Source organism: Eschrichtius robustus, chromosome 8, assembly GCF_028021215.1.
Source record: "Eschrichtius robustus isolate mEscRob2 chromosome 8, mEscRob2.pri, whole genome shotgun sequence".
In the NCBI taxonomy this organism is placed as follows: Eukaryota; Metazoa; Chordata; class Mammalia; order Artiodactyla; family Eschrichtiidae; genus Eschrichtius; species Eschrichtius robustus.
Window position 1 is genome coordinate 87,910,220 of NC_090831.1, and position 11,925 is coordinate 87,922,144.

General features: G+C 42.1%; 2 protein-coding genes and 1 long non-coding RNA gene across 3 annotated transcripts in view; 1 reads left to right on the forward strand and 2 right to left on the reverse strand.

Annotated features, from left to right (window-relative positions):
• HERPUD2 (HERPUD family member 2) overlaps positions 1-6,951 on the reverse strand; it is a 47,845-nt gene extending 40,894 nt beyond the window's left edge. Inside the window, exon 1 of the mRNA XM_068549296.1 lies at positions 6,748-6,951. Within this exon, the coding sequence (XP_068405397.1) occupies positions 6,748-6,894 (147 nt within the window). The 5' untranslated portion in view covers positions 6,895-6,951. The remainder of the gene's footprint in view (positions 1-6,747) is intronic.
• Positions 6,952-7,020: 69 nt separating this feature from the next.
• Positions 7,021-7,970, reverse strand: LOC137768319 (uncharacterized). Its single transcript, XM_068549812.1, has 2 exons — positions 7,363-7,970; positions 7,021-7,162 (listed from the first exon to the last, which is right to left on the reverse strand). Exons 1-2 carry the CDS (start codon positions 7,968-7,970, stop codon positions 7,021-7,023), a joined length of 750 nt encoding a protein of 249 aa, XP_068405913.1.
• Positions 7,971-8,147: 177 nt separating this feature from the next.
• On the forward strand, positions 8,148-9,664 carry LOC137768072 (uncharacterized). Its single transcript, XR_011074703.1, has 3 exons — positions 8,148-8,252; positions 9,061-9,198; positions 9,602-9,664. It is a non-coding gene; the product is annotated as an uncharacterized lncRNA (long non-coding RNA).
• Positions 9,665-11,925: the final 2,261 nt, after the last annotated feature.

Consider the following 11,925-nt stretch of genomic DNA (forward strand, 5'->3'; position numbering starts at 1 on the left):
GTCCACTTACTTCCTTTTAATTTGCAAGTATATAACTGAGCTGGCCAAATCCCTAAATGCCTTTCCTTCATCTTATTATATATAACCGCCATATGGTTAAGACCTGAGGCTTGCAAGTCAGACCAACCTGGGTACAAATTCCGATTCTACTACTTAAAGTTCTATGACCTTGGGCAAAAAAAAATCACCAAGCCTCAGTTTCCTCATCTATAAAACAGAGCTGATAACAGAACTCACAGCGTAAGCTGTCTATGAAGGATAAGTATGATAAACATATAAAGTGCTTACCAGAATGCCTGGTATACATAGCAACCTCTTAGTAAACGGCAGTTTAAAATCACAGCACCAAATATGACAGTTAAATAAAAGGATTTAGGGGCTTCCCTGGTGGCACAGTGGTTGAGAATCCTCCTGCCAATGCAGGGAACACGGGTTCGAGCCCTGGTCCGGAAAGATCCCACATGTCGTGAAGCAACTAAGCCCGTGCACCACAACTACTGAGCCTGCGCTCTAGAGCCCGCGAGCCACAACTACTGAAGCCCGCGCGCCCTAGAGTCCGTGCTCCGCAACAAGCGAAGCCACTGCAATGAGAAGCCCACGCGCCGCAATGAAGAGTAGCCCCCGCTTGCCACAACTAGAGAAAGCCTGCGCGCAGCAACAAAGACCCAACACAGCCAAAAATAAATAAATAAAAATTTTTAAAAATCATTGAAAAAAAGCATTTAAGACCATCAAGTCAATATTCCTTATGTGTGGGAATTCCCTGGTGGTCCAGTGGTTAGGACTCCATGCTCTCACTGTTGAGGACCCGAGTTGAATCCCTGGTGGGGGAACTAAGTTCCCACAAGCAGCGCAGCGCAGCCAAAAAAAAAATTATTATGTAAAGGAGAGAAACTTAAAGTTCTAGAAAAATCCTATTTTTAAAAGCACTGATGCATGATTAAACAAAACATTACCTTCACAGTACTGTTATTTTCCAAAAAAGACATTAGAAAAAGGCAAGGAGTTAAACAAAACAAATTTCAGTCAGCACTCATTCAAAACTTTTAACTTTCCATCAACCTTTGACAAGAGTCTTATAAAACAAAAATGATTTGTGTGTGTGGATTATAGCCCCTTTAAATCAACAGTTCTGAGATGGTTAAGCAAGCAAATTTTAAAAATGACCTGCTTACTTATGCTAAGTGAAATAAGTCAGACAGAGATAAATACTGTATGATATCACTTATATGTGGAATCTAAAAAATAAAACAAACTAGTGAATATAACAAATACAAAATAACAAATAACAAAAACAGAAGCAGACTCACAGATATAGAAAACAAACTAGTGGTTACTAGTGAAGAGAGGGAAGGGGGGAGGGGTAATAAACAGGTAGAAGATTAAGAGGTACAAACTATTAGGTATAAAATAAGTTATAAGGGTATATTGTACAACACAGGGAATATAGCCAATATTTTACAATTTTTAAAAAAATGACCTTCCTGGGCTTCCCTGGTGGCGCAGTGGTTAAGAATCTGCCTGCCAATGCAGGGGACACGGGTTTAAGCCCCGGTCTGGGAAGATCCCACATGCCGCGGAGCAACTAAGCCCGCGAGCCACAACTACTGAGCCTGTGCTCTAGAGCCTGTGAGCCACAACTACTGAGCCCATGTGCCACAGCTACTGAAGCCCACACACCTAGAGCCCGTGCTCCACAAGAAGAGAAGCCACTGCCATGACAAGCCCATACACCGCAACAAAGAGTAGCCCCTGCTCGCCACAACTAGAGAAAGCCCGTGTGCAGCAACGAAGACCCAATGCAGCCAAAAATAAATAAAATAAGTAAATTAAAAAAAAAAAAATGACTTTCCTAAGTAAGGTAATAGAGAATTGCAAAAATAAGACAGATATAAACCTCAAATTATATTATAAAAGCTACTTCCACTGACAATGAAAGTAAGACTTCCATCTGAACTGTAGGCAATTTGGTTACAGAATGTTATATTCTCAGAATAGAATCTATGCAACTGGTTCTATTCCTATTTCTTTAATTCTAACAAATCTCAGAGCAAAGGCACAACTTGAAAAGGTGCCAAGAGAGAGGAGGTCTATCCAGAACTGAAGGACATGTTCAACAGGCATTTTGACCTCAAGACAAAAATGGGAAGCAAAAGGATACAAGCCCCAGAAAGGTTTGCCTTCAAAATTGAATTCAGGGTGAGTCAGGTCCATCGTAGTTATTGTTTGTGTATAAGAACAAATAGTAAGAAACAAGATAATGAAAAAGGTGCCTAACTGGATTTAGAGGATCTTATTTTTTATTTTATCTTATTTTTAAAGTTTTCTCTAGGATAGTCCATTCTACTGGATAACATTAAGTTCAACCATTTTGATTTTTACATACCTAGTAAATAAGTCTAAACTAGATCAAAGTCTGAAACTACTCAAGTAAAAGTGGCCCTCTTGATAGGTTATCTTCACCCACTAGCAGTAATTACCTAAATTTCAGAATAATTATTTCACACTACAGGCCAATTTTAGGAACTGAAAACCTAAAGTCATGAAGTGATGACAAATGTCATATTAGAATATGATTCACAATTATATACACTATCAACATGAACTGGTGCACTCCCCAGTTTTTTTTGTTTGTTTGTTTGTTTTTTTGTTTATGGCTGTGTTGGGTCTTCGTTTCTGTGCGAGGGCTTTCTCTAGTTGTGGCAAGCGGGGGCCACTCTTCATCGCGGTGCGCGGGCCTCTCACTATCGCGGCCTCTCTTGTTGTGGAGCACAGGCTCCAGACGCGCAGGCTCAGTAATTGTGGCTCACAGGCCCAGTTGCTCCGCAGCATGTGGGATCTTCCCAGACCAGGGCTCGAACCCGTGTCCCCTGCATTGGCAGGCAGATTCTCAACCACTGCGCCACCAGGGAAGCCCCTCCCCAGTTCTTAAACCAAGTACCAAACCAATTATCAATACCATTCAAAGTTAAACAAAACTCCACCACAGCTCAGTTTCACACCTGAGGTTTTTAGTAATGACTTTGTAAACTTCTGTATAAATGTGGCAATTGCCTTGCTTCCTAACTAGAAAACACTTCCCCCTTTTAGCCCATTATGGAGCTATAATCCTTTAACATAGTACTATACTACTAAGTACTATAATAATATAAAGCATTTAGAATCATCAGTGCAACAATAGCTCTGAAAGAACAGTTAAAAAAAAGAAAAAGAAACTACGATCTTATCTGACTAAAACTTATCAGTTCTTTAAGAAAAATGTCCCTGTGAATCTTTTCTTAAAACAGCTACACATTCCCTTACCCTCACTCCAGAGTGGACCATTCCCTTCCAGTGCTCCTACAGCACTCAGTACATCCCTCTTATATAACACTAGTACATAATATCGTAGTTATTTACTTATATGTCTGTATCCCCCACTAGACCTGAGCTTCTTAAGAGCAAAGGACTCTTACCACCTTTTTGCTTAGTATATACATAGACCTTCAAATGCCAGGTCAATAAATTCCTAATTAAATAAATAAATGAAGCCCAAGAAAGTGTGCTTTGGAAGGAGGGGTATATTTGTTGTGGGTTTATTGAGGGGAGGGGAGGTTGAATTTAAAATATCCATGCGAATGGAGATTATCTGTGATTAAATGAAGTGAATATCTGACCATAAAGCTAAAATCTTAAGATTTTACACACTGTTGCAGAGTTTAGCCAGAATTCCGCTAACAGCATGTAGGCATGTGACCTATCCTTGTAGAGATCCTAAATGAACAACTTCAAATCTCCATTCTTCTCCCTCCAGCAGCTCTCATTTATTTTCCTAGAAGCCACTGTCCACAGGGACCAAGGCCCTCTACCTCCCCTGACCCATCAGATCCCATAAGAGCAGTGTCTACGAACTGTTCTACTTCACACTGGGGAACACTTGCTTCTACCAGGCACTAAACCCTTCTCTGCTTCCAAGTCCACCCACCTCCACCTTTCTTATGCGCAAGGAATCAGGCATAAGAAATGATCTGTTAAACACCAAACAGCACTTGAGACCCTTAAAAACAGAATCAATGTTAAGTAGTCATTGTGGGTGGTCATAAGAATCTAAGCTTCCTTTATATTAAATCAACAATATAATATTGCTTATATTGTTAAATTTCTCTGTTCTAAATAACAACTTTACAAGTAAACTTTAAGGACTCCAATTCCTATGCTGAGGACTACCTATGGCTTTGGAGTATCAGTAAACAGTTGGTCTGTTAAACAACTGTGATACTTCAAATCAGTTCTAAGTGATAAAAAAGTTAGAATGTGAGTGTGTCAATAACCTTACAAAGTTTTCAGTGAAGTTCTATGAAAATAAACACATGTGCGCTTCCCTGGTGGTGCAGTGGTTAAGAACCCGCCTGCCAATGCAGGGGACATGGGTTTGATCCCTAGCCCGGGAAGATCCCACGTGCTGCGGAGCAACTAAGCCCGTGCGCCACAACTACTGAGCCCGCACTCTAGAGCCCGCGAGCCACAACTACTGAAGCCTGTGCGCCTAGAGCCAGTGCTCCGCAACAAGAGAAGGCACCGCAATGAGAAGCCCGCGCACCGCAACAAAGAGTAGCCCCTGCTCACCGCAACTAGAGAAAGCCCGCACGCAGCAACGAAGACCCAATGCAGCCAAAAATTAAAAAAAAAAAAAAAAATTTATAAAAAAAAAGAAAAGAAACACATGTACACCATCCTCACCCTCATTAACCTAGAAATAAACTTCAGATATTACAATTCACTTCGAGAAAACTTGCTGGAAGAGGAAAAAAGGTTTGCCACAAGGTTAGGTAATTAATAGGCTGTATATTATTTGGTACACCTTCCAAAAGTGCCTCCAGTGTGTACTAGAAGCAAGCGGCTTAGGGGGGCGGGGTGTAGAGAAGTTTGCAACTGATATGTCCTCCAGCAGCTGACTGATCCACATGGGCACTGACAGCACTCCACTGAGATAAGTGCTAAGATGGCAGAACTCCTGCCAAAAACAGGCTTATCCCAGGAGCAGATAAGACAAATAGGGTTCACACTCCTCTCTTAGATACTTTTTAAAAAAGAAAAAGTTTCAGAAAAGTGATAACTCTTGTTCTATCACAGTGCAAACCAAGTCCCTTTTGGTTTAATCATATAATGTAAAAGATCCTCACATAAGTATACACTTGAGCATATAACTAAGTACTTAGATATATGCTCAATAATGTACTTAGGAATGGCTATGTTATGAACAGTGCTATGGAAGTCTATGGCTTTCAATTCTGCCTATCCTGAAAAGCTATCTTCTACTTCAAAAATGTGTAAAACAAGTCATATGCAATAGGAAATCTTTTGTAAAGCAGAAATTTTTAAAAAGAAATTGTTACCCCTGTGTAAATCTTACCTTTCAAGAAAAGATTTGAAAAAATGAGAGTTCCAACTATTTTGTTCCAAGTACTTAAATACTTCAGGGTTTTTATTTCTCCTACTAAAAATATTTGTAATCAAAAAGTACTGACAAACATAGCTAATGCCAACTAAGAGTTGTTTTTCTAAACCACCTGTTTTTGCAATAACCACCCTATTTCTATAGCTATTCTAGAAGCCTAAATGCCTAACTAAACTTAATACTGTAACACTGAAACAGTCCTAATTCATTAACATCTTAATATAGATCAAGTGCCTTCCTTACTTATCTGCATAAAACAAGTGTTAAGTAAAACCTAGAAAGCACAGTTGCCTTCCAACACATCCTTGCTGCTGGCTTAAATTTGCCAGATGCCAAAAATATTTCCCACCCTAAAAATCCAAGCTTCTTCATTAATTAAAAAAAAAGGTTTAGTTATCACTGAAAACTACTTATTCAGGAATGAAATTTTTACACAATGGAGAACATGAAAGCCTAACTTTCATACACACTACACAACATTATACTTTTCTAAATTATTCCAAGACTTAGTTATCAACTGTGTTGATAACTTTCAAATCTAACTTTGGGGACAGATGGAGCCGTACTGTCTATTTTATTTATTATCTTTGCAATATCCAGATGTGATTCAGAATGAAAAACACTGCCGCACTGATTTACAAATGGCTATATGAAAGGAATAAAATGATGCACCAAATGGTGGGGGTGTGGAAGGACTGTTCTCTTCTAAATGAAGAAAATTTCTGTGTCCTCTACAGGAGGAAAATGAGAGAGGGAGGGGGAGTAGAAAGTGAATCTAAAACGTATAACTCTTTGCTTCTTGAAACATACTAGTATGTAAAGTATAACTTTCGTAGGGGTCACATACTTATTTCAAAATTCGCTCTTCAGCAATGAGCAAATTTCTGGGCCAGATGTTGAAAGTAAAAAGGAATTTTAGTCTAATAAGCAATAAAAGCTTGAATATGGATTGCAGTGCTTATCTTTTTTTTTTAAAGGATGCACCTGTCATTCCCATTTTAGGTTGATGACTTTGAGTCCAAGGAAAACGGTCCTATTGTATGCCTGCCAATTCTCATGTGCTTTGATATTTCACTTACTAATTACACTTACTAATTAACTGGACCTCATCAGGAAAATATTAATGATGGTTCAGACACTCAAGAGAGTCACATAACCTCGGAACGCAAAATGCTTCGCGGTCAAAATACTTTGCAGTCAAAAAGAGACCTATTTGACTCAAGAGGGGTGGGGATAAGCAGGGAGTAAGGGAGTATATGACAGGAAAATCTGCTGGCCAGAGCAGCTGCGCCCAGCTTTTAGACACTTACTGGTTTGCTAGGGTACACGTTAGACAGATGCGTTTTTAGTTTCCCCACGGTCCAGTTCAAGAAGCAGCTAATAGTCTGGTCACTGTATTTCTGATTCGGTGCTTTAATGATGAGGGTCACAGGAATCTCCATCCCATTTTGGTCCATGGTGCCTCCAAGGTCGAACAGAGTCAAGAGGAGCAGCAGTTAAGCCCAAATGAGCCGAGGTGGTTACTGCCGGCGCGGCTGGGATGGGGACGGAAGCGAATGGGTTCTTAATATTCCTTGTTCAAGTCAGTCACAAGTGCATCGGGCGATACAAAGGCCATTGCCGGTACCGAGGATGATGGACAGGGGCGGCGGCGGCGGCGGGGTCTGGGGGCCCGGCCGGGGGTGCAGTTTTCCCCGCCAGGTTCGGGCTCCGCCGGGCTCCGGTCTGCAGAGGGAGGCCAAGGGGAGAGAGAAAGCGGTGAGAAGGTAGGGAGGGGTGAGGACGCGACAGCCCGAGCCACCGCCCCGCCCCCGCCGCGACCCCTAAGCTGAAACGCAACAAGGCCCCGACGCGACGGCCTCGCCACGCGGGCTGGAGAAGGGGACGGGCCGCTCAGGGTGGCCAACTGCGACAGGCAGGGCTACCTGAGAGATGGCTGCGGGGCCCGCCACCGCCGCCCTCCGCCCCCGGGCACGGCCACCGATCGCACAGTCCGGCCGAGCGTCCTCCGCGGCGGCCGCTCCCTTCCTACTGCTCGGCGGCGCCCACGGTCCGGCCCTGGATCTCGCGAGGCGGCGCGGCGGCAGCGGGAGAAGTTGGCCGAAGGGCTCTCCGCCTGACGCCTCCGGCAGGGCAGCTGGGGCGCAAGGCCGGGCGCAGCCGAGGCGGCGACAGGTGGCAGGAGGGCGGGGACTAGAATAGGGGCGCCGGCCGCGAGTGCGCCTGTTTTGTTGTTGTTGTGAATAAGGTCCGGGTCCCCTTTAAGCCGGAAAACGCAGGGCGGAAGTGCGTCAGGGGCGACTCGCCCACGCGCGCTGCTCTCCAGGTCCCGTCGCCGACCGCCCCGGGCGGCCCAGGGCGGCCCGTGCCGAGTTGTGTGTCGTCTCGAAGCCACTCGGGCGTGTCGAGCCCGCCCTGCCAGGTCATTCGCTCCGCCTTGCCTCCCCAGCGGAACTCGGGCCTCCACTAGCTTCGCTGGCGTTAGCACATTCTGTTTTGACCACACCCGGAAGACTTGGGAAGTGTTCCTCATCCTTAGAGCTGTCTCTGCAAAAGTTAGTGTCCTCCCTGATGCTCAATCAGACTTCTGCCCATAATTTCTTGTGTCGACTCTCTGCAAAGCCCGGTACCTGGAGCTTTGGGGAAGGAGAGACTGTGGGTACATTGCATAAGGAGAAGGCTTTCAGTTAAACCTGAAGTCTACCTCTGCTTTCCGTGTGACCCTGGCTAACCTTCCTGAGCCTCAGTTTACTTCTCTAAATGGGGACGGTAATGGCTACCTGACTGTGTGCTGTTGATTAAATGAGCTATGTAGGTAAGCCATCTGGTACAGTTCTGGCGTATATCAGTCTCTCAACTAAATATTAATTTCCATGTATTTCCTCTCCGTCTTCTCAAAAGTTGGCAAGTGTTTGTTCACTGAGCACCTACTGTCTGCTCAGCACAGTGGGAGATGAAGACGGATGGCAGTGTTATTTTTCTGGTTTACGGTTTACACGTGGGAACGCGAAGGTTCAGGCTATTGCCCAAAGCCGACTTACTCTCCATTTTCTGCACAGGTTTAGGAGTCAGTGCAGTAAGTTAAGAGATGTGCATTTGCACAGGTCCAGGCTTCCACTTACAGGTGAATACAAGCAGATAATATAGGGGACTTTGGGGACCTGGTCTCTTCCTCTCTCAGCTGCAGAGGAGTTAGTGAAAGTTAGTGACCAAGAGGAAATTCTTCCTTTCAACAGCTAGGGCCCCAGGATCCCTTACACCCTCTCCTCCTTCACCTCTTTTCTTTGTGATAGGACACCTACCATATCTTAGCCTTACCCTCTCAATGCTCTAAAATAAGAGTGAAGTTTCCTTTATTTCTTGTCATGGAATGAGAACAGTTTACTATGACTTGGATTTCCTTTAGCAGACCCTTTTTCTACCTAGTATCTAGTCATCTTAATAGAACCTTAACTTAATTCTAGCTACAAGTACTTTTTCTAGCTCCCTTACATCTAGCAGCAGCCATTCGACACAGCTGTAGTCCATAAGATGAAAGGTGAAGTTGCTACTGGGGCTTCCAGATGAACATGTTCTGCAGACCAGAGCTCATCCCTGCCCTACACCTGTCTTTCTTCCTGAAGGAATGTGATGCCGGCGGTGGGGCAGCCACAGCTCAGTCCTGAAGCAACAGACAGGAGAACAAAGGCCTATATTACAAGGATGGCAGAACAGAACAATTGAAAGAGGTTGAATCCTTTATGGCATAAGTGTGCCACCATGTAAGTCCCAAGCTGTCTGCTCTAAGAATTCTTTTATGTCCAATTCCTGTTTAAGGCAGGAAGTCTCCCCAACCGCAACTGCCACAAGCACCACCACCCAAGCCAGCGGCTCCTGTCACTTATGCCTGTGACTCACTTCCAGGAACCCCTTAGAGTAATGTGGTCATCCCCCTTGGTTGGCACTCTGAAATGTACGTTATTAATGAGAATTATATTAATAAATATTAATATGGAGAGAATGCATTTCACTGTGATAGATACTATTTAAAGTAGAGTTCATCAAAGGTTCACTAACATGGACAAAATCATTTTAAAATGTAATGAACATTCAAGAATTTGAAATATATGAGTATAAAGATGATAGAGTATCTGACAGAAATGATTTTTTTTTTTTGCTTTACAGCCACCTGAATTAACAACCTAAAAATGCTTTTGATGCTGTTGAACTTGCCCACAATAAAAACAGTATGTAAATATGATCCCATTTTTGTTAAATTACGTGTATGTGTGTATAGAAAAATGTATGAAAGGGTAGTCCCTAGACTATTGATAGTGTTTAACTTGGAATTTGGAGTAGGAAAAACAGCATGGAGGGGATGCAAGATAGCAGTTACTTAGAGGCTGCTGTGAGCTGTTTGTTCTTTGTCCATGTTGCACATAAGAAGGGAACAACTACACATCTCAGTTACCATTTGCTACTTAAAGACAGCCTCTAATGAGAATGCTTAAGGATAGGATGCTAATAGATAATAAAGGATTTGTGATTGTTAAGGCCAAATCTACTTTAACAATATTAACTATTCAATGCACATAATTTTAGTAGCTAGTTCAGTAATTCAGGGTGATTTCTGCCCATGGAGTAACTTTCTTTGTTGACAAAGTAAAACACTTAAAGAAAATTATTTGTAAATAATAAAACTGATTTCCAGTATTTGTGGGATATTTACTTCTAATTCTTTTAATTGGGAAGGAGGACAGCTAGAAAAGCTTATATCGACTCCTTCTGTGAGATTCCAGTTTCTTTTAAAATTTTAAAGAAAATAGAGTGCTTATTACTGAGCTTTTCTTACTAAAATTTGGAATACCTTCCAGGAAGGTAAAATACTTTATGATGTTGAATAATATAGTTTTCAGTGTTTTGGTTTTTTGTTTTTGTTTTTATGATAACTCTCTTGGGAAGAAAGACTTTAGTCAAGTGATGATCTTGCAGTTGAAAATTTCAAAGATGATGATAGCCATCTGGCTTCTGATTCCTTCTACTTCTGTTTACACCAAACTTGTCTTTTTTTTTTTTTTAAGATGCTGTGCCACAAAGCATCTAATCAAATCTCAATCAAATTTATTGTTTAAAAACAAGTGAAATCCTCCACTTCAAGCCTAGGAAAATTAGCTCATTTCAACACTGCACTTTCAAAATCTTAATTGGTCCCAGATGTTTGATTATAAACCATATTGTAGAAAATGGAAGGAAGAAAACCACACATGCATTAAATGCCAAGTGGATGATTTAAGTGATGTGTCATTTAATGAATTTTCAGAACAACCCTGAGAGGTAGTGAGGTCAGTGAAGCTCAGAAAGGCTAAATGTCTTGCCCCAAGTCACACAGCTAGTAACTTCTAAACAGAATTCTGATTCCTCTGTAATACACAGTCTTTCCACTACACTGAACTGTCTTAAAGATATTCATGCATAACAAGACACATTCAGGAGGAAAAGGCTTTCAGGAACAACATCTTAGAGGTCATCTAGATAGCTTTCCAAGTACTGCCGGAATCACTCTTACTGCATCTCAGAAAGGCAGTCAGCCAACTTTGGCTTAAACCCTTCCAGGGAAAGGGAGCACCATAGTTTTCACTACAGCATGACCTATTGTTAAACAGCCATGGTTATTATAAGTGAATTAAAATCTGCATTGCTATAATTTGTCATTAGGCCACTTTTCTCCTCTTGATTAATTCAAAATATGTTTACTTTTATTCCACGTCTGCCCTTCAAATGGTTAAATGCTGTCTACATCTTATCCAAACTAAACATCCCCAGATTCTTCAACCATCCTTAAGAATAGTTTCCAGATCACTGAAAACATTGACTCACCTTTGAACACACTAGTTTGCATGGCCCTCCTCAATTATGGTGGCCATAATGAGCATTTCGACACATGATTTCCCTAGAATAGTCTTCATAAGGACACATCTATATTTCTATTTCTGTATTAATATAAATCTTCATAAGGTAGTTTAGCAGTTGGATTTCCTGCTTTTCAGAAACTATATGTCTAGTCAGTTCTTAGAGCGACCATTTGGGTAAGACAGAAGTCTAATTTCTCTGATGAGTTAATCCACTGACTTATTTATCATAACACTTGGAGAAAACTGTAGCAAATAGCATCTCACTGACCTCCTTTAGGTGACCAGAGGAAGGGGGGAAGGGGAAATCCCTTATATTTTTCACCCTCTAAAGAATTTTGACCTAAATGTATGTATTAGTTATTTATTGCTGCAAAACAAATTGCCCCTAAAACGGGGTCAGAATTTTGGGAGTGTCTTTGCTGTTGGTTCTGGTTTTGAGTCTCTCGTGAAATTGCAGTCAGGATTTCAGCTGGCATTTGGTTATCGGAAGGCTTGATTGGAACTGGAGGATCTACTTCCAAGATGGCTTACTCCTAAGGCTGGCAAGTTGGGCTGGTTGTTGGTGTGAAGTCTCTGTTCTTCCCCATGTGGGTCCCT

Excerpts from the sequence above, each read along its gene's own strand:
- LOC137768319 (XM_068549812.1), bottom strand. The coding sequence starts at position 7,970 with ATGAGGAACACTTCCCAAGTCTTCCGGGTGTGGTCAAAACAGAATGTG. Across the intron at positions 7,163-7,362 it reads GCCCCGCAGCCATCTCTCAG|ACCGGAGCCCGGCGGAGCCC; the intron begins GTAGCCCTGCCT and ends CTCCCTCTGCAG.